We start from the raw sequence: 22,480 nt of genomic DNA on the forward strand, positions 1-22,480 counted from the left end.
GTAATTTTTAAACTCTCAGCTTTTTAAATTGTAGAGGGCTGGTAGGTTTCTTGTGCGATCGGTATTTCAGATCATAGGACGCGATGTGTCGTAAAACAAATGATACATTCGACACCCCCTTAATGACAATAGATCCTTATTCCACGTGTATCGAATGTATGTATAATAAAGCTCTATAAATTATAATGAAATATTAAATATACTAAGAACAATATTTTATTTTTATTCTCGTATTCTTTAATTAGGAAGATAGAAAAGGGGGTGGGCAAAGATGGGATGATTTTTAACATTTATTTTAAACAAAATCAGTTTTATTTTGCTTAAGAGAGAAAAAAGTGATTTCTTTTATATGTACTCATTGTCAACAAGTTGACAGGTATGTACTGCAATCGTACAGTTTTTTATTATAACCATGAATATAACATGATTTGTAGTAAAATTACATGAATGTACAAGGCACGTATATCTATAATTTCTGATTATATTACACACACACATATGTATAATCAGCTTGACTTTTATTGCTTGAATTATGGTTGGTCAAAGACATTGAATTATATGCGATAAGACGAATCGATCGTTAAGTGCAATTGTATGTACAAAACTAGAACTATTGTTTTCTTGTGGTATTAAAACAGTTTGAATTCAATCATACAGTCGTGAACTCTGCTTGCCGCTGCGAAGGATTGTAATATAAACCAGCCATAGATTCTTGTAAGGCCCTCAAGCATGCAACATGTGCTTTGAACCCTCCTGCCCTTTCCGCTGTTGATTCAACACGTACATGAGAAACATAGCCACGAGCCTGTAGTTCTCTCCAACTAGGTGGCATTGGGCCATCGGTTGGTTGCTGAATAGGAGCATAAGAGTACAAAGGTCCATCTTCGATCTTTGGTATAGGCAAGTAATTTTGACTTCCCTGATTACTGAACTTGATTCCTGTACTAAATTGACTGGCTTTAGCACTTGCAGCTTTCGTTTCCTTTTTAGATGCCTGGATGGCAGAGGCAAATGTTTCAACAATGTTCTTTGCATTTCCTTCTGAAAATGTTAATTCGTCTATCAATGCTTCCTTCTCACGGATCTTTTTTCTTTTAGCTTCCAGCTCCTCTTTAGCTAATTCCAATCTCCTTTCCTCCTCTTTCTGTTTTTCTAATTCGATCATTTCTTCCAACTCATATTCGCTTCTACCAATTTTAGATTTACTTTTTGTTATTTGATCTTTGTTGTCCTTTTTGTATTGCTCTATCTTTTTATTTGTTTCTATTATATCGATATTGTTAGTCAGGTTATATATTATCGTTTCCACTTCCTCCAAGTAATCATTGTACTCTCTTAATGTTGCAAAGTCCTCCTCTTTCTTGTTGAAATCTCGGAGAACTCTTTTCCTTATGTTTACCTCTTTTTCCACCATAGGATCTTCAAATAATTGTACACGAAAATTTGCTCTTCTGAGAGGTATTTTACATTCAGGACATGATCCAGAACCTTCACAATTATACTACAATCATTAAAATATCTAAAAATATTTCTTTTAAACAATCTGAAATTACCAACCTTTAAGAAACAATAAGTCAACACAACTTTCACATAGTGTGTGTCCACAAACATTCACCATCATTTTTAATGATGGATTTCTGTATTTGGTAGTTTTGCATCTTGGACAAGCTTGATCATCCATTTTAGCGAGGTATCAGAAACAAATATTAAACTTGTAGGAACCACTCGTTTCTTAGCCAAACCGACTGACCGGTCACTCAATGGAAAAGCTCACATTACGGTGAATAACATTGTTCTAAACTAAATTCAAATCAATTGAATAACACCACGCAACTGAACAACGATAATGCGAAAACATTCTTACATTTTTAAATTCTAACAAACGAACCGTAACGTTACCGTTCTGTGACATAACCTACAATCAAAATTTCACATTACTATCGCATTGCTTGGAGTGTAAGTCTCGAACGTGGGTCGATATTGTTGGCATTATCGACGATATCGAATACTTTTCTATATAGTATATAAACTCTTCATAACCCTACTATTTAATTAATCAAAACGGAACGTTATAATACAACGTTAACGAGTATAAAATGTAAATGTTGTTATACGATTGCAAGTAATCCAATTATGTTTATGATATTTGTTCAAAGTTAAACAATTTTAACGTTACCCAAGGGAGTACAATTATATTTCTCTTTTTACCGCTTTCTTTTAAGGATTTGGTGGTAGTGCAAATTATATAATAATTTAATAAATGGAAAAAGAGAATGAAAAAAGAAACTTATTGAAGAATCAAATATTCTGTTTTACTTTTTTTAGACTTCGCATATTTTTCACAGCTTTGGATCATTGCGCGCCGTTACGTCTTGATTGCCAAGGCAAAAGCGAGAAAGAGAGGTAAAGAAAAGAAGCATCTCTAGGGAAAATGCTCAGGTCGAATCCCTTAACACCAGAGCCGTACTACGCCTTTTGTGCGTTTCACTTTTAATGATTTAGGTCATCGATTTCTCTTTCAATTCCATCGTGTAAATTGTACATTAAGAAGTGTCAAGAGTAAGAGACGCGACGTATGTCCATTACACTCGAAAGAACAAAAGATATGGTATGCTTTGGTGCTTCTCCTGACGTCTTCTTCTAGTGTACAGTTCTTCTTTTGCATCTTTTTCCAACGGCTGGTATCGCGAATGCTATTATTCAACTGCTCGCCTACGATCATCACGACGTTTAATGAAAAATATGCGACAATGTTTTAATAAACGAAGATATATCAACTATTCACTTGGTCACCACAAAATTGTTGAAATTAGCTAAAATACTATACCGAACAGATTTTCTAAAGTAAGCACGATATTACAGTGTTCTCTCGTTTCACCCCCTTTGAACGGCAACTTTTGCGAAAATTTAAACGTATCGTTAGAGCTGCTTAAATTTAAATTATTAAATGACGATGACTTATGGAGTTGAAGATTTTAATTTTGTTCGAAATCTATTCATTTAATATACGATCAGATGACTATCGGAATAAAGTAATCGCCGCAAACACGACGTAAACGGCAAAAATTTTAGCATTTTTAAATGACCCATTACGTAGGCCATTATGTGACATTTAATAATTCGATCTGATCAAATGAAATGGTCAAAAATGCGAAAAAAAAAACAGGCTCGTTTTGTTTACCGTCTTTCATACATGCCACGATCGAAACGATACGCTTGATCCAGCCCGTTTACATGGGAAGCGATGCAAAATAGTGGCTTCAATCTGTCTTTTTCTATCTTTTGCCTCTCTCTTTCTCCCTTTTTCTCTTCTGCGCTGCGCTGCATGAAATTTGTTGCAGTGCATAAGGTGTGCTGGTGCGTGTGACACGTGTACGACAATGACGACGAGGATGAGGATCGGGCTGGCATGGAATTCGAATCTTGACTAGGGATGTTACACGCTTACCCTGTTCGTATGTAACCGGTGTGTGCGTGCCTGTAATAGAACTAAAGGGATACGCTTGCGCCGGACGATGTCTACCCCATCTTCCCGTTGACTTCGGGTGAGGGAAAGCGGGGCGTGTGCAAGGACAGATGGCAGGGCGTCTCTCCCGGGCCGTGTCGCATGCACTGTCAGTTTCGCTCGGATACTCGTGTACGAGTTTTATCGCGCTTCTATACGATCGTTGCGCTCCTCGTCGAACGGAGCAAACTCGCCAAGAGATCGCACACATACACGCGCTCCTCTTTTCCACTTACGTGTGAAACACGTATTCCACGTATCACGGAAATTAGATCGTCATTTCCGTACCGTTCAGTTCAGTTTCACTCGTTTCGTTTCATCAGTTGAATAGCACAGTTCGAGAGCACGAGATTGCTCTTAGACTGTCGCCTGTCGCCGTCGCTGCGAAAGAAGAATGAAATAGCTGTGATTGTTCTATTTGCATAATAGAATACATTTCGGAAGGGAACGAGATACGAAGCATAATCGTTGCATGAATATTCCCTCGTCTTTCATCGTTGGCCGATTTCAAAGAACACGGGAAAGAATAAAGAGAACCAAGAAAGGATAATCGGTCGTTCGTCGTTGTACCGTTGGTCAATTAAGCAGTTGACAGATAAAAGCATGTTCTAGCGGGAACACGGTGAGGCAGTGGTGTCGCAACGGTGGAAGCAATACAGACAACCATGGGGAAGAAGTATCGGGGACGATTTCTATGCATGCCAACGCGTAGATCTCGAATAGCAGAGACATAATGGCGACATCGAGTGAAAAAGTGACGTAAAATAGAAAGGATGCTTATCGATTCGTCCAACAGTTTCTCACCACGATTTTGATTTCTCCGCGCCTTTGTTACGAGATGCTGCGTAGAACGATCGATTCTGGATTATTACGCCACACCAGGGGAGGATTAATGCACCGTGAATGGGATCACTCGGGAATAATTGATAAGTGAAAGTCGCAGAAGAGTAATCGCGAGAAAACGTAACAAATCCTCGTTGGCTCATCGTCTGACAGTTCTTCCTATTCTCCCTTTCTTTCTACCACCTCTCCACCGGTGCGGAAAGCAGAGGAGCTGTGGTGAATTTTTTTTGAAAACGCGACGGTTATATCGAGCGACATCCTGCATCGACTATGAGAGAGAGAAACAAAAAATGAAGGGTTTATTTTTTACCCTGAGTCTATTGTTTTCGGGTAAGTGGAAATTCATTAGCTATGTGATAAAAGCAGTTACGGACAGATTGTTCTTTGAATTGCTTGTCCATAATCGTTGAGCTCGAATAACGAATCTCTGAGCGCGTTTTAACACTCTACCAACTTTCATAGAAATAGTTGCAGTTGCTGAAAAAGAGCGCAATTTGTCGTACATCTTCCATTGTGATCAGGAAATATAGAGTATACCGTTTCTTCAATGATAAGACAGAATGATTCTTAACATATTTGAACATATTCGTTATATTATATTGTACTATAGCCCTGGCGCGATACATTTTTCTACGATGCAATGTATACAAAGAGGGGAAAGAGTAACAGTTCACTGTCACATATTACGAGATGAAGTAGTTTCTGAAATTGCAACGCTGAAACTTCACCACCTACTTTAATACTTTACGACGACGAACTATAGTAAAGGTCTATGTCCGGACAAAAGCGGAAGATATAGTAGACCCTTTTACCGTGTACCATTTTGGAACACATTAAAATGATTTCTTACCACTTCCGGTTGTACGTTGTGCAAGAACCTCCTCGAATGCATGCGTTAGTCCGGTGGTAAACACGAGAAGTTGACGAAATTCCAATAACGAACGACGGAACGTGGCAAGCATTTTCCCTTTTCTTCGTACTTGTCGCGGTTTCCGCCGTTAGAGCGGCTTCTGGTGCGGTGAACCACCGGAAAATAATCTTTCGGGTCAAAGAACAATCCACCACAATCTGGAGATTAAAATGAGTCTACCGAAAACAGTTTTTTATGCACTTCTATGTATATGTCTATACGTATGTTTTGCTCTTTTTTTTCTTCTTAAAGTGCAAGGACTCGCCCGGTGCACGTCTGATCAAGAGATGCACGAGAATCGGGTTTTGGAGCCACTCGACCGGGGACCTTATTTCGATGTCTCTGCGTCTAAGAATGTCACTGCGCTGGTTGGCAAAACGGCCACTCTCAATTGTCGAGTGCGGAATCTGGGCGATCGTACGGTAGGTAATGAACCCATCCTAGTTAACAGTCACAGTTAACCTAAAACTAGAAGCATAGAAATATTTTACGTGTTTGCGCGTATGGTAATAAATGTTACACGATGTAGCTCTTTTACTATTTCGATTGTAAACGTTAATAGAGCAACAGTGATAATAGTAATTTGATGCGCATGTTCGATGCAACCGGCGATACCTTCACAAAGATGAACGAAATTAATACGACAAAAAAGGAATAAACAAACCTGGACAACCATACATTATACGCAGTTGATACAATACAATCTGCGACGCGTAAACGCATCAAAAATTATCTGTATAATAATATATTGGTGGCATTTAAATAAAACAGGAGGCTTTGCTATTTTTTGCAAAACGCACGACCGAGCAGCTTTGCAGTGCCACGTGCACCCCCCCCCCCATCCCTGCTCTCTTTAACTCCACCTTGTGTTCCTTGTTTCCTCTTCACCTTTCTTTCTCCATGATGCATCGATAACACTCTGTACGGCGCGCGTTTGTTTTTAGAAACGGCCTCCTTTTGTTTCTTCATTTTCTCCCTTCCTCTTTCTTCCTTGCGTTGGATCAAAAGTTTCACGTTGAAAAGAAGAATCATGTTATCCTCGAAAATGACATTGCCCCTAACAGGCGCATCAACACGCGATGGGATCACGTGGCTCAATAAATGTTCGCACCGGAGATTCCATCGAGCTACTTATGGGATTCGGTGAATAATTTATGGAGGCACGCGCGTACAACGTGGCTTAAAAGCCACCTCTGCGTGTCTCGATTTAAATTTTCAAAAGAGAGCTATAATTTTCATTCAAGCCGGCAAATTCATCTGGATTCAGTTTTAATTGCAACTGACGCTTCAAGTTCTACTTGAATTTTAAATGAATCTCGTTGATCGGACGATCGGCCGATGGTGAAGGTCTTGAGTAAGTGCGACTTATAGAAGCCCTCGATGGCTTATCATCCGTGTGTTTATGCGCTAGGTTATTCGTCGTATCTCAGTCTCGTTAACGTTTCTTTGTGCGACCACGTACCGATTATAAATACTAAATTATAATCTATTTAGAAGTATCTGTACGCGCACGAGTGGAAACATGGTTTAACGAGATGAAGTAACAACTGGCCATTAAACCATTAGTGCGCAATCAATGACGGTTGCTATAAAGTCGTGAAGTATGTACGACCGTTTTACTGGACTGACTCTATGACTACATCGAATAATGCATATTCAACGTGACTCATACATATGCACGCGTCTACACACGTGCATTGAAACGTTTCCACAATGTACACATGCACACGTGCGCGTAACATCGGTATGCAAAAAGTTTGTCAACCAACAGTTAATGTTAATAATTATTTGGTCAACAACGATCAGTGTTCAACTAACGCAAATTGGTGTTTGCGAAGACATCGGTACGTATTAGAAGAACATTAATTACGGTTGTAGCGGATATAAGTTAGTAGCAAGCCTGGACCAATCACGGTGATTTTCACACCTGATTAGGGCGAGCTTGTTACTCTGTTCCTAGCGTGGGTGCGATGAAACATTTTTCGATGGACATTTTTCGTGGTTCGCATTAGGGACCAAATGGGGGTGCATTTAAAACTAAATTTAACCCGAAATTGCGCCAGTTTATCATTATTCGGAAGAGACAATAACGCCTTCAACGTTATGTTTACGTATACATTTTCGTTGTTATTCTATTATAATAACGGTACATTTGTTGCACTATTGAGCAAAAATTATTATTCAAATGAACGCAAGCAAATGTAATGGTTGACTTTAGAAAAAAGTATCGTAATTATTCGATGTGTTTAATACGTAAAATTGTGCAATCATAGTTAGTTTATTATCTATTATACACACGATACTCGCAGCAGGTATATAACAGTCACATTGGTTCGTTATTAATCGCAAATTATCTATGTAGTTTGACGTTCATTGATGTTTGTACTTATTTGATTAATTTCATTATTATTTCCATAATGTGTGCGTGCGTGCACGCGTGTGTGTTTGTGTATAGGTTTCTTGGGTGAGACACAGGGACATTCATCTTTTAACTGTGGGCGTTGAAACATACACGTCCGACCAAAGATTCGTGGCATCCCATTTCCCCCGAACTGAAGACTGGACGCTTCAAGTGAAATATCCGCAGCGCCGCGACTCCGGAACATACGAGTGTCAAGTGTCGACGACACCTCCAATCGGTCATTCGATGCATCTCTCAGTTGTCGGTCAGTTTAAAATCTTTCTTCCTTTTTTACTATTTTCTTATGTGCTATATATTTGTGTTTTGCAATCTTCCCGTCTTGAATCGTTTGTCGCTCTGCCCGTTCCGTCGCCCGATAGCTGTTAATTTTTCTTCACTAAACGCCTGTCAGGATTTTTTCTAATCTATCTAACAGTAAATACTCAAACGTATTTTGTATGTCGCGTACAGGTCAGTCGCTTTCGAATTTGGACTTTAATTTAAATTTGAATTAAACAATATGTTTTATTGTTGTTGTTTACAGTTAGTTTGTATCTGCCACACCCGTCATATCCGAATCTGAATCTAACAATTTGGTCATTAATATGATGCACGTGTGTTTTATATTTTCTTCTTTATTCGGTTGTCCTTTTTCTTTTTATTCCTTCTCGACGCGGAAAGAACTTATTACGGCTGGTAACTCACTAGAATGCTTCTTTTGTATTGTGCAGAGCCTGTCACGTCGATCGTCGGTGAACCAGACATGTTCATAAACAAGGGAAGCACCATGAATCTCACTTGCGTGGTACGTCACAGTCCCGAGCCACCAACTGCCATTTATTGGACCCACGATGACGAGGTATTTCACTTTTGATATACGAGTATATATGTACGGGCATGTGTATGCGCGCAAATTATTTTATACTGTTTCGTATAAATTATCGCGGGGAAAGAAAGAGCTGAAAATAGGACGACCAGAACACGTTATTGATCACCGTTAGCGTGAAACACGGATGAACGTAACTTTAATCCGTAGTCGAGAATCGAAGCGCGTCTTTCTCATGTTTTTTCTATAATATATCCGACGATATTCGATCGAAATAATAACTAGGGGATTCGATTAAAATCAGACGCAGTAATGACAACGGCATTTAACAACAGGTAATGTTAACAAATTCAATTTAACGTACGGAAGAGTTTCGAAGTCACGGCGAAACGACGAAGCGATAACGAGGTAACGTTCAGAGGTGGAGGGAAGCGAAATTTTCCACGTTAGGTATGTATGTACGTGAGTTACGAACATTGTTCGCGCGACACAGGACCGTAATAGCGAGTGGTCGTATCGAGCACTTGATTATATAATTCCCACCAACTAGGTTAAACGAATATTTGAGGAAACTCTAAGCAAGGGTAATTCTGTTCCCCTTATTTCTCGATTTTTAATTTTCTTCTCACTAACGAGTATCATTTATTCGAGCAGATTATACTGGCGAGGCAAGCGAATTCCTCGAATAGATCCAAAATTATTCAAATTCTAGTTTAGGAAATGAATTATTCAATTATTTCCCGAAGAAATGGTTTGAGCAATGCGCTCAGCATACGGAAACACCCGCAGCGCCCGTCTGTGTCTTTACAAATTTACGGCTCTCGTTGAATTTTGATTGCTTTCAAATCTTCAGAACTCCTTTTCCACGACTATCCTCAAACTATTCACGTCCATACTGCATGAAACTTTTCACCTTGTTCCTGGTAATGTATCCCGAATCAGATAGTATTCAATTATGGAACGATTCCTTCTCTTCTAGTTGCGTATTTTGTATCATTGATATTCGCTTAGCGATTGCTCGTTTTATTATTCATTTCATTACCAAATCTTCTCTTTAACCAACTTCCACACGTATCTATAACAACTCCGCGTCTTGGTAGATTGGGGTGCATTCTCAATCCAAAGCAATGAATAAAACTATCCACCTACTCGCTTACTTTAATACCTACATCATACTCCATTCCAATGGCCACCCTCCAATTACTTTTTCCTTTCTTTTTTCTGTTCTCTCCTCTTCTCCTTCCGAATCCTTTGCACATACCCTCTTTGTTTCTCATCTCCTCTACATTTTTCCTACAATTTCACCAGACTCTTTCTTCCCCCCCCCCCTGTTTCCTTTTTTTTTTCTTCTACTTTCCCTCCATCTCTTGAACTTCCTCCAGCAGCCTGTTTCCCGTGTCTCCTTTCTCTCTCTCTTTCTCTCATTCTCATACCCAAGTCGCATTGTTTTCCGCGTTCATCCTTCTTAAGAGTGTCAGTTCGCTCTGGCAGCTGGCTCTTTGTATACCACCGCGTCCATCTTTACAATTCACAGCCTTCCACTGTCTTTCACTCATTTTTTACTCTCGTATTCCCCCTCGTGCCCATTATCTCTGTCACCTTTCCTGTAACAACACACGCCCGCTTTCGCGCTCTATCCTTCAATCTAGCGCATACAATTTTCCACCATCATCCACCACACCCCGCCTCTATCCCTATCTCCTCTTCTGTTCTTTCGTTTTCATCTCTTCACCCTTTCCTCTCCCTATTCCCACTTCTGTTTTCCCTACTCTCCTATTGACTTTGCAGTCATCCTGTCCCTTGTTTGTCGCTCTATCAGCGGGCGTTCCTCTTCTATACCATCTACACTGTTATTTATCTCACCTATTCCCTGCCCTGAAACAGGCAGCTTCTGGTGTATCAGCTCGACTCTCCTCTATGCGTCCCTCGTTCAACAGCAGACAGTGTGTCAACACCTGGGTTGCACACCCTCCGTATTGCTGTCACTTTTCTTCCTTTTTTTCCTGTTCCTCTCTTCCAATCGCATTTTTTCCTAGTTTTTCTTCCCTCTTTTTAATCCTTTCTTCAGCGCTATACTTGTGACACATACTCGGTGTTTATGTCTATTTTTTCACCAATTTTCTCTCCTCTTTCAATCGTTCTCTTCTTACTGTCTTTTTTTCTTATTTTTTGATCGCTGCATACTCTGATACGCTGAAAGTTAGCAATCGCTTGAGATACTATATTCGCAGAGGTAGGATGGTGAATTTTAAGTTCGGTTCAAGAACTTTTGCAGTTGGATAATCTAGGAAAATTAAGTAAACTTTTAGAGTAATTAATTTCGGATCGATGAAAAGATTAAGAGAGAACTTAATACTTGAGGAGTTTAGTGAATTCTTGATCAGGAGTATGCCTACAATGTCATTCATCAAAATCCAGATATTCCTGTAATTTCGTATTAATAATACATAAAAGTCTTAACAAGTGGAAGTAGTATAGGTCAGCTTTCTATAAAATCGATTCAGTCGTGAATTGAGATAATTTACTGAAATATTTTTGTGTCGTCAACGTATTTAAATAGAATTAGTTTAAGATCATAAATTAGAAAAAGCAGAATCTTGCTGTAGAATATCAGTCGATGAATCTTTACGCAAAAATCCATATTATGCATTACATATAATTCAATTAAGCAGATAATCGTACCCAAGCGGAACCCTCCCTCCTCTAGTTAAAATAACATTCCATCAAAAGCGAGGTGTCTGGATATATTTATCAGTGTAAATGTATATACTAAAATGTATATACTAAAATGTATAAACATTTTAAAAACCATCTCTTCTCTAATTTCCCGCCAGTAAAAATAAAAAGTATTTCTCCTATTACGCAAACGTACCGTATAGCCATCCTTTAGACTTCCTTCCGGTTCTCCCTTCGGGTCACCATGACCGGTTCGTTTCCCGTGACTTTTTTCCTGTTCGATATCGTTTCTACTCTATTCGATAAGGCACTGAATCAATTAGTCAATAAAAAACTTTTCCATTTCCCACCTACGCCCCTCTATTCTTTTTCCTCTACTTCTACCTTATCCGAGTTCTTCCAGTTTTCTTTTTCGTCCCGTCCGAACTTTGCGTTCATCCATTTTTATTTCTTGCACCGAAGCTCGTTCTTTTATTATTTCCCCTTCGACCACCTTGAAAGGTTTAGGTGGTATCTCTCCTTCCCATCCCTCTCTCGTTCTGCATCGAAAGTTCCTCTTTCTCTTTATCACGATTCATTCGACGAGCACCGTGGATTGGTCATAATACAGAATGGTTGAATTGTTTCTTTTTTCGCTTGTTTGTTATTCTTTTGCACGGCCTTCCGAATCAATTTCTTAATCACTTGCTTGTACCAGACAGCGTCTGGCCCGTTTCCGGTACAGACTCTTTTCTTCTTGGGCTTATTACGCCCTTCTGCTGGTCATTTCCTTAAACTTCCACGCAAACTATCGCAGTCTTTTCTAATTTCCGTTCACAGTTCAGCTACTTTCCCCTCGCGACGCTTCTTTTGTCAGTTAAACATAAGTTTTCGCACACCCTCTCGCACCATTCCTCCCGCTGCTTTCTTTACCGAACTCCCTCCTTTCTTCGTCATTCTTTCTTATTTCGTTCTCTCCCTGTGTCTTCAAATGTACATATAATAGAGATAGAAAGTTTCGTGGTAGTCGGATTATTTAAATGATAGGATCGAAAGAAATGAGCCAAGTGACTTGTTTTCAGTGTAACTTGGTTGGTACGCGGTTAAAGCTAACAAATTGGTAAAGGATAGGATCAGAAAGCGTCGTTTCTCAGATTTATTTTTGATAGAGTATTGACGCAACGACAAACAACCGTGTAAACAATTTGAATTCTTGATTGTAAGTGGAAAAAGTATTAAGATATTGCGATATCGACATGATTTGGAAATTATTGGGAAAGTGTAAACTGGCTGCAGGTATTTGTTGCCCTATAAATTCGTTTTGCGAAATACCGATATAAAATACGTTTAATGAAGCAAGAATGACTACAGTAATGACGGTAAATAACTATACCCTGGTATTTTCGTAAACTCGTATTATGTACCGCACCGATAGTTTGGCAACTTTATTCCTGAAAGAGGTATGGATGGTTGTTTCAAGTTTAAGTCGATACCAGGGAATGTTTTAATTATCAGAGGTAAGGAAAAAAAAGTTGTTTCGATACTTTTAACATGCCTTTAACGAAGTAAATGAGAAACATTTCCGATCAATAATTTGTGGGATACTGTTTTATTAGCAAGCATCGAATGTCTGTAGGTATAATTAGTCAGAGATGAAATTTCAATATCTAATAAACATTCATCGGATGTAACATCGGTATGTACTCTCTTTTCAGTTAAATTGATGTAATTGCATTTAACTGATCAGAGTACAGGAATGTTATCAGAGATTAGTTATAAATATGTATTTTATATTTATATCTGAAAGGTAAACTACTTTACGAAAAACCACGGAAAACCACATTTTCCGGTAGTAGAGATCAATGATTATGTAATCAGTATCTACTCGCGTATCAATTATTTCATCCAACATTTTACCTGGTTTTGCAATGACAGTATTATATTATCGCGTTATTCGTTGCAATATTATATCGCTAAATTTAAATAATATATCAGGTTATATTTAAATATCAATGAAAAATTTCCTCCCTGTAACATAGCCGTTCTGTTAGCGTACTATCACTGTTTAACTTTCCCCTAAACGGGTGGGAAACGAATGGAGCCCACGGCTGAAAATTGTTCAAGCAATTCCATGAAATTCTCCGGTGTTATTGGCGTTTATAAACATCCACGGAATCCGTGGAGCGCGCGCTACGGACGCGCGTAGGCCTCCGGAGAATCCGATCAATGTGCCGCGATCAAAAGTGGCCCATGCACGCATAAGTGTGCACGGACCGCGCTCAAAATTTCACTCTTCCGTCCGCCTCGATTCACCCCAATTCACCTTCATCCGATCGAGCCGCCTTCCTCAAGTGAGATTAACACGTTCGATCCTCAGAGTCGACGAGGGTATCGGGTACGACCTGGTAGTTGGACGCGATTCAGAGCACCTATAAAGTGGTACACGCCAGATAAGATACCTTGAACACTGGGTCAACCAGGCCCGGGATACTTGACCGGCTTTTAAGAGAACGCTATGGTGCCCTGTAGATCACGATACGGACTGTGCAAGATGGATTGGCCAGTCTCAAGGTAGTGCATGGACCATGGATTATCGATAAATTATGTGGCGGTATATATCAAGTAGGAAAAAAGCGCGGTTGTTTTGATGAATGGCGACTTTTGTCACGGGGATGCATGGTAGGGAGTGATGTGGCGAACGAGGGTGAGCGTGGAAGATGGCGGTGGTTAAAATCGGTCATCGATACAAAGTCGCGGAGGCTAATGATCGATCGTAATGATAGCTTAAACCGACATAGGGTTGCATTTAGGAAGGGTTATCGTACCGCGAGGGAAAGGGGAGTTTTATGAGAAAATACTAGGAGTTGAATTGTTTGAATTCTCTTATAGCCGCGTATACCCGCGTGTAGCAATTCATCTGGTCAGCGACCAGTTTGTTAGATACAGCTGCAGCCACTGGCTAGTTGGAATTCGCCGGTCAGAATTTTATAACTAACCGCTCTAACCAGTTACAAACCAGAGAATGTGGTTAAAAAAACACTCACCATTCATTGGCCGGTAACTAACTTTATTTAAGAAATGTTCTACTTGCGTGTGTATGGAATCTTTTAAAGATTGGAACATTGTAAAAAACTATGGGTGGATTATTTTCATAAATCATTATTAAGCAGCTACATAGCTGCTCATAACGTTAAGCTTTTCGTTAAGCGAATTACCCATCTATTATTATTATTAGAAAAACTGTTGAAAACAATAACTACGATAAAGTATTAACTACCGAGATAGGATAGGAATATCGCATAAAACGCCTTTTACGAATATAACACTAAAGCATTATACCAATTTTGCATAAAAATGTCTTTTATAGATTACCTTCATAGATCATACATTAAATAAACATCATGTATATTATTAAAGTATAACAAAATCAAATTCAGTTTACGTGTCAGGTACAGTAACTGTTGTTATTAATGTCAAACTTCGATTAAGGTAATAATTTGTTAAAAATCGCGAGAAAGATAGTGGTAAATCACATTCGATTACGTCGACAGAAAATCCAGGTAAATCACTATGTCACTAATCTGACAAAACACCGTATATCAGTCTAATGGGTCGTAGCAGCATTGACAGAGGGAGAGAGAAAGGGGCATTGCCCATGGTTGGACTTGATTCCGTAGACTACAGTACCGCGGTATATCGCTAATGGAGTATTGACATAGGACGATATAGATCGTCGCCTGTTTAACAATGACCGTCTGTGCTGGCCGTTGGTCCGAACCATCAGCTAGTCGTACTACTTTATGCTAGTAGTTTCTATTAATGTTTCCGAAACAGTCCACGGTGTTCGCAGCGAGCGTCCCGTTTAATGAGACTAGTGATGACTTAAAAGGGAACGTTTTTCGGTGAAGCTGATGCGCGTTTAATTTGCGGAATGTTAAAAATTTGTATGGCCATTTGATTTTCATGACTGAACCGGAAAATCGGTTAAAACTGGATCTGAAAATGTGTTAACTCGGCTTCGTAAAATATTAATATATTATTCGTTTATTTAGCTTTTTCTACCTGAGTTTCTCTCATTGTTATTAAAGTTATGGTATTAAAAACGATGTAACATTAATTAATCCTGCGAAGGAATGGAACATTGTGATTTTCACAATTCGCGTTCATAGAAGTCTATTACGTATAATTTCGCAGTTGCGGAGCACAAAATAACGCTTACTATTATTCGTCACTCATCAAGGGTTTTACCCGAACGTACCTAGTCGTCTTTCTTTTTTTTTTCTTTTTTTTCTTTTCTTCCTCCTCTTGGACTTTAATGGCAATGTTTTACTCTCGGAGAGATCCTATTAATAATTGAGGGAAAATCTCCGGGAGCGAATAAAAATTTTCTTCTGCCCTCGCGTGTTCCGCTCCACAAGTCATTTTTTAATTTGCGGCTTTGTTTACTGACTGAATCGAAAAGGCAGCACTGGTGCGTGCGTAAATTTACCCTCCCGCGAACCGTTCCTCCGCGCTGTTGATAATTAAAAACATCCACGCCGCGGGCGTATTAATGCCAAGCTGGTTATTTTCCCAGATGAAACATGGAATCCTACGTAGACGTGTATATACGGCCGATTCTTTCGGACAGACACGAACGAGAAATATCGTCCGGTTTAAACGCAGGCAAATATCTTTTCCGTAATGTCCCGTATCTTTAAATGCAAACAGATTATTAGCGACTGCTGGTGAACGCTGTCCGCAGGGGCAATTGGAAACGAACCGTTGCGTGACGAGGAACCCACAATTATCCACGCTTCCGAATTTAGTATCGGGTGATCGTATAATATTAAAGCAGAATCGGAGGGAATTCGCGAGTTCGTGAACTCGTGAGTGGACTGCGTAATTGTTAATAAATAAATTGTTGATAAAATCAATGAAAAAGAGTAGTCTTCTAGGTAGTTGTTGAGCTTTGTCCACTTTTTCTGCTTATATATAGCATCGTTTTGTGATTTTCCTCCTTAACTTTACTCCTGGGTGGGATACGGAACTGGGTCTATTCACTTGGCCAGTTACGGTCGTTAGCGTTTTCCAATTCCAGTTTTAACTATTTCAGAACGCGTAATTACAGAATTTTGTGCAAAAATGGAATAAACGCGAACATATATAAACAATTTCGTTTCAACGACGATGGAAATGGAATTTTGCACGTAATTAGCGGATCGTGGCAATCATTTCCGGTATGCATAGGGAGCGCTACCCGCCGAAATTTCCCCGAGAAAATTATGTTGAGAGTTGTGGTATTTTTAACGCGGCTCCTGCCGGGGGTAATTCATGAGAAAAATTTGTGCCTGAACGCTTTTCTAATTTTCGAATGTACTATAACTCACCGTTCGAGGATGACCAAGCAGAAAATAGGAGACATACGTGCGAGGGAGAGGGAACGTCGGGCCAGGAGTAAATAAAATAAAAACGGAAATACCGATGAAAATTTTATTGCCATCCATCATGAGCGTGTAACTGAAATACGAAAAAATGAACGGACTAGCCTTCAGCGGTTAAAATCTTCTCAAAGTACAAAACACAATACTTGTACGCTGCTTTAATCCATCTTAATATCATACAGTGATTCAATCTATCTTCATCTATCGCTTTGATTCTGAACTAAAATCTGTATTCTATTTGTATCGTAGTACAATTTTATTAGAGGTGTTGATGCCTATTGAATCAAGTTAAAAGCGGTAGCTTCGCGTTAATGTGCATATAGGAATTGGGGATTGGTGTTACATGGCTGTTACATTCAAATCTTAATTTCACCGTTCGAAATTGCCTGATTATTTCACAATATTTGACGAGTTTCTTTCCAATCTTCTCGTAAACCCCTCTGTCCATTATATACTATTAGCAAGTTGACTCACATTTTCGGGCACGTAGCCTCGAATTGGCCGACGACGGTACACAGTAACCGGGAGTCCCTCGCGAGGGCAAAGGGTTCAGAATTTTTCACGAAACGTAATTATATACATACGTCATGTGCAGCAGCTTTCGGCCAGTATTTTCATAGTGGGATACACCATCGTGCGCGTCTGTTTCTTTTAACGGGCACGGCCCCATTCCAAGTGCAGCATTTTTCTTTACTCTCGCCGTTCCGCGCGCTTCGTCACCCCGTTATTTACTACGACTTCCCGCGCGCTCTCCTTTTGATTTATCTACTCACCATCGCGATTCACCGTCCCGTTTTACGTGAATATTTAAGCTGAAGAGACACCGTCACCGCTCTCTTCAGTTCTCTATCGTTTTTTCCCGCCTCTCGTTTAGCCTCCTCTATTTTTCCCTCTTTTCTCACCCATCATTTTTCACTCCGTCGCGCCGAGAAACGTGCGCAGACGAGATTTTTTCAAAAGCTTTTGGATGTTTTAGAAAACGGTGGGAAAATCTTAGAGATCTTTCTTTCTCTTTCCATTTTTTGGTTCTCGCATTTTTTCGCCGCCCGGGTAGCGAGCACGTAAATTTCTCGAACAACTCTAAAAGTTCCAACGAAGAAGAGAAAGTACTTCTTTCGTTTTTTCTTCCGATCTCGCGAGTATCCGATAAGAATTTTATTAGGCGTCGTGATCCATACCAACCATCCGTAGTAATTTAAAGTAAGTTTTAAAGAGCAACATTACTCTTACTTATAATCGTGTACTAATGTTGTTGTAGTGTATAGAGAATATCGAAAACGTTGCAGATTTGTGTACATGGAGTCCAAATTGCAGTTTTTCGTAAATTCAAGTTACGAAAATCAAACAAGCGTTCCATTTTAATTGTTGATTCCATCTTTCTAGATGTTATTATTCAAGATTTCATTTTCTCTAATCGATAATTCTCTGCACAGATAGACGAGAGTGTTGATTCGTAACTAAAACGTAATCCAACAACGCTGATACCTTTGTATCATGGATAAAAAACTCTCGAAAGCGAGTATTCGACTTTCCCAAAAGGAACAATCGCGAAGAAAAGATGAATGAATTGTCTCGCGATTGGAAGAAATCAACAAAAGATCGTGCGATTAATCGTAGGCGTAAATTCCCCGTCCATATTATATAGGAGCTTTTGAAAGCTTTGCGAAATAAAAGAGGAAATTCATGGTTGGTAACGCAAAGATCAATAGCCCACGGCAAATAATTAATCGACCAGGGTAAATTTGGAAAGCCACCGATCGTTTAGACGAGGGAGTGGAAGTTAAACAGCGAGTTCCTACGCCCGAGAAGAAGGATTTGAAACGTTTAGGACGATTTACTGGCGTATTGGCCTTTTTTCCATTTGCTCTCTAAAGCTCTGTTTGAGCAGTCTTCTTTTTGTGGGATTTTTCTTTTTTTTTTTTGTTGAAAACGGTTTGTAGCGGCTGCTGGATGTCGAAGGAGGGTGCGAAGCTATATTGGAGGGATTCAGGCGGTTTTAATGCGTACCTGTAGCGCCGCGTAATTAATTTATACGGTCCTGGTTTTTGAATAATTTTATATCTTGCTTATATATTTGATATTTTTATTAATGTCGTTGAAGTCAAGTGTCAGTCTTCCAGAGAATATATTGGAAACAATTCAATCTCCTGTGGATTATTTTCTCCGTTTAAATTGTCTTCGAAGCTAACAGTCTCTTGTCCAAATTGTAAGCTTCCCTCAATTCTATCTCGTCTCTAAACCCCACTTTGTTCCAAAAATAAGTATTCCGCAAATTCGCACCTCGTGACCAGAAATTCCCTCTCAAAAACCACCACGAGAGCATTAGCCGTGGATCCTGTTTCACGCTCAAACTCATGACCCGAAATCCGGCCATCTGTGTCGCTTTCAGATTTCGAAAAATATCGCTACCCTAGAATTCGAATTCCAACAGCGGCACCTGAAGCGAACGGGAATTTAGATATAAACGGGGCGTGCGACACCGGGGCGAGCTTACGAATAATGAAATTTTCATCCGCTTTTCCGGAGCTGTCTTTCGTTGTACCTTTGCGCATTTCGTTCTTTGTGCCGTCGATTCCCCCGCCCTCTCAACCCTTTTCTAATTACTCCAGCAAGTTTATCGTATAGAAAAAAACGACGACGGGTAATGGTCGGTCGATTGAATTGCAAACGATGACACTGTACGATGTTTTTGCGTAGAAATTTTGTAAATATTAAAAAGTTTATTCAACGATAATACGGTGGTGATAATTTGAAGGTACGAAGTAACACAACCCTTTATTAATCAAGGTAAAAAAAAAATGGAAAGTCAATCATTAAAAGTTTGTTGCCACTTACAGAATACCGAATAGGAAATGGCTAAAAGAGGAGCTGTACGTATGAATAGCACCTGTGAGGATTACTTGTGATTGAATTTTTTTAGGAAAGTGCCATACCATTGGGACATTGGTCACTAGATGGTAGGCGAGCCTTCTTAAAAGGTAGAAAGTTGAAGTATCGAATCGAAAATGAGAACGAGAAACGGTCGATCAATTAAGTTAGAAACGAGGAAAGGGGGGGGTACGCGAGGGAGGGCGTGCACAATGGTTGCGGAAATCTGAATAGTCATGAACGGCGACGCGTCTGCGACGGCGACCGGAATAGAGGCTGCCGGGAAGGAAAAGCTTTATCGAGGCTCGTTTCGTTGAGATACGCGTCTTTTCGCGTCTTCGACATCATCTCTTGCGATCCGTGTCGATAAGTTTATCAAGATTGATGCGAGTAAAGGGTACCCGACCGGCCGTGGTACCCCTTGGGGATGGAGCCTGTGGGATTACAGGTTGATTCCAGAAGACAGGAAGAGAGGTGGTATGTAAATGTTCGCTGTCGAGAGGAAATTGTTAAGAGTGAATTTAATGCGATTTGTTATTCGACCTTCTTTCCCTTCCCCTGCTCCGTTTCAAATCGTTGAATATATGTATATCAATGGAAGAGATATAATTTCGTAAAGTGGAAATATTCTTTTAGACATTTTTTTCTTTCATTTGGATTACCCATTTTCCTTTTTCGTTTTTTTTTTTATTTTTTTAGTTCCTCTTTACTGGAAAATGTTGTAATTGTAATTCCCTTTGACAAACGGTTCTAAATAGTTGAAAGAGATTTACCTGCGAACCGAATAAGTATTACTCTTGGAGAATTTGTTGGTTGATTCTGATATCCTCTTTTTTAAAATAGTTTATTTAGATTTGAAACGAATTATTTAAACTCGATTCAGCTCTTTCTACGTGAAAGAAAAGAGTAAAAATTCCATTCTTTCCACACTGTTTAATTACTCGTGAAACAAACGATTTATGCCTTTTGTTCATTCTTTACTAGTAGGAGGTGGTTGATAGCGAGTGACGCGATTCGGAAGAAACGTATCTGGAAGTTAGGTAGCTTGTTATTTATATCGCTATAGCAGAGAGCTTGGTCCGTCTGGTTCGTCTTTTATGGAAGTTTCAATAAAGATTGCAGGAGATGCGAGTTCCCTGGTGTGAAAAGCCGGTTCCACTGGGCTCTCGAGTATTCACCGGAATCTATAACAAGATGGAAACGACTTTCTGTTGCTACTTCCTCGACCGAGTATTTTCCTATCTTACGTCACTTTTTCCATTCCTTCTTTTTTAATTACTTGTTCGATACCGTGTCATGTTGCCGACAAATTAATTAAATCATACACAGATATCCGATCGTATAAACGTTAATTAATTTCATTTGTCGTTTGCTAAATTGATTTACTTCTTTTTGTAATCTTCTTTTTTTTTTATTAGCAACTTTTATCGGTTTTTTTCTTTTTTTCTTTTTTCAACGTCTACAGCTTTATTTTCTTTTTGTGCCGGGTGCAGAGGAAATTTAAAAATCCGCCTTCAGCTTTCGATACATCGATATTTATCCCCTGGGGATCCCTATATAATTCGCCGATCCACGAGAATTCACCGGATCCAGAAAGATCGTGTCCTCGTTAATGTAAAAAGCCTTTTTCATTAGAGGGAAACGTTTTGTGTAAAACGTCTAACAAAGTGAAGCCAACTGGGTTGGTACTTCCTTTACCATCAATTCAATTCCCTTCTACCGTCGAACATTTACACGATCTCCCTTTCATCTTGCCGAACAAACCGATCCGAGCGAGTTGGAAAGAAATTTTAAAAAGGAAAATTGGAAATTTCAAATTAAAAGGTTCCAAACCGGAACTTTGATCGAAGATTCGTAACGAATACCCGACAGGCTGATCCGCGTTATTTAAAATTCAATCGAATGCTATTTCCCATTTTCATTCAACGATGAAGAACAGAGAGGGAGTAATGGTTAAACGAACGATAACAAATGTAGTATAATATAAATAACACGGATAGCGGTACTGAATTTCTCATTTTTATGATTGCATACGCCGTTGTCCCGTCGACGCCTTTCGTCCATGATGGACGTGCAAAGAGAACTCGAATGTCGTGGAAACATTTGTTATATAGAATAAAAGGCGTTAAAAGTATGGTCTGGAAGAAATGTAACTGTCGATAGGCGAAATACTCTCAGCCACTCGCGAAATCTGAGGTGCACTAGGCATGCTCGAACGTTGTCCATTTTCAGAGAGATCAGAGATCCTGTCGTTCGGCTGTAACTGCGCATCACTTCCTTGAAAACTTCTTCCCTCCTTCTTTCCCTTATTTCTCATTTTTCAATAGCTTTCTTGTCCCTGTCCCTTTTTTTCTCCCTACCTCCCTAGAGACGTCTCATTCACCTCTGGAGAAGCTCCATTTTGAGTTATTCACCCTCCTTTTTTTTTTTCCTCTCCAATTTATGCGACGCTTCCAGAGTCGTCTCGGTAAATAGAACAAACTTTCACAGATACCACCTTACGTTCTCCAAGTTTCTTGAAAGTATGTACTTGAACAGCTCTTCTCCGGGTGTATATTAGATTAGATTAGTCGTTAATCGAGGGCAGTTCTTAACGCGTCGCGTTAATAAGCTTTCTCCTTTATTTAATTGACATAAATTTGACATAAATAATCCAAACGTTGAACCTTGAAATTTTCAAGATAATTTCCTTCGCGTCTGTTTAAAAATATTATTGTATCTAAAAGCATCAATTCTTGTATATTAAAAAATGAAGAATTACCAACTAACAAATAATAAATATGCGACTCGATTTCGATACCGCAACTGTATTCGCCCGTCATGATGGAAGGTTGCTCTTTATCAGGAGCCAAATATTCACAGTATTACACGAATACACATATATACCCTCCTTATTTACATGTATTTAAATAAAATCGAAATTGAGCATACACATATTAAACAAACAATATATTTCTTCCTTCGCACCCTGCTAGGTATCCTTAATTAAGATTTCAATTGTTTTATTCGTACTCCTGGTACAAGGACGACGAAGGGGCAACGAGAAAGG

The 22,480-nt window shown here is 39.3% G+C and overlaps 2 protein-coding genes across 2 annotated transcripts in view; one reads left to right on the forward strand and one right to left on the reverse strand.

The window, feature by feature from the left end:
- Window positions 1-624: 624 nt before the first annotated feature.
- On the reverse strand, window positions 625-1,896 carry Mat1 (CDK-activating kinase assembly factor). Its single transcript, XM_076903108.1, has 2 exons — window positions 1,558-1,896; window positions 625-1,488 (listed from the first exon to the last, which is right to left on the reverse strand). Exons 1-2 carry the CDS (start codon window positions 1,679-1,681, stop codon window positions 650-652), a joined length of 963 nt encoding a protein of 320 aa, XP_076759223.1. The 5' UTR covers window positions 1,682-1,896; the 3' UTR covers window positions 625-649.
- Window positions 1,897-3,745: 1,849 nt separating this feature from the next.
- LOC143428074 (neurotrimin) overlaps window positions 3,746-22,480 on the forward strand; it is a 32,638-nt gene continuing 13,903 nt past the window's right edge. Inside the window, exons 1-4 of the mRNA XM_076902688.1 lie at window positions 3,746-4,678; window positions 5,511-5,680; window positions 7,714-7,924; window positions 8,391-8,518. Of these exons, the coding sequence (XP_076758803.1) occupies window positions 4,639-4,678; window positions 5,511-5,680; window positions 7,714-7,924; window positions 8,391-8,518 (549 nt within the window). The 5' untranslated portion in view covers window positions 3,746-4,638. The remainder of the gene's footprint in view (window positions 4,679-5,510; window positions 5,681-7,713; window positions 7,925-8,390; window positions 8,519-22,480) is intronic.

This window comes from Xylocopa sonorina, chromosome 10 (assembly GCF_050948175.1).
Source record: "Xylocopa sonorina isolate GNS202 chromosome 10, iyXylSono1_principal, whole genome shotgun sequence".
Lineage (NCBI taxonomy): Eukaryota > Metazoa > Arthropoda > Insecta > Hymenoptera > Apidae > Xylocopa > Xylocopa sonorina.

What these genes read in the sequence shown, in the direction of transcription:
- Mat1 (XM_076903108.1), bottom strand. Translation starts at nt 1,681, where the DNA reads ATGGATGATCAAGCTTGTCCAAGATGCAAAACTACCAAATACAGAAAT. An exon ending in TGACTTATTGTTTCTTAAAG is followed by an intron (nt 1,489 to 1,557) that starts GTTGGTAATTTC and finishes ATAATTGTGAAG; the next exon opens with GTTCTGGATCATGTCCTGAA.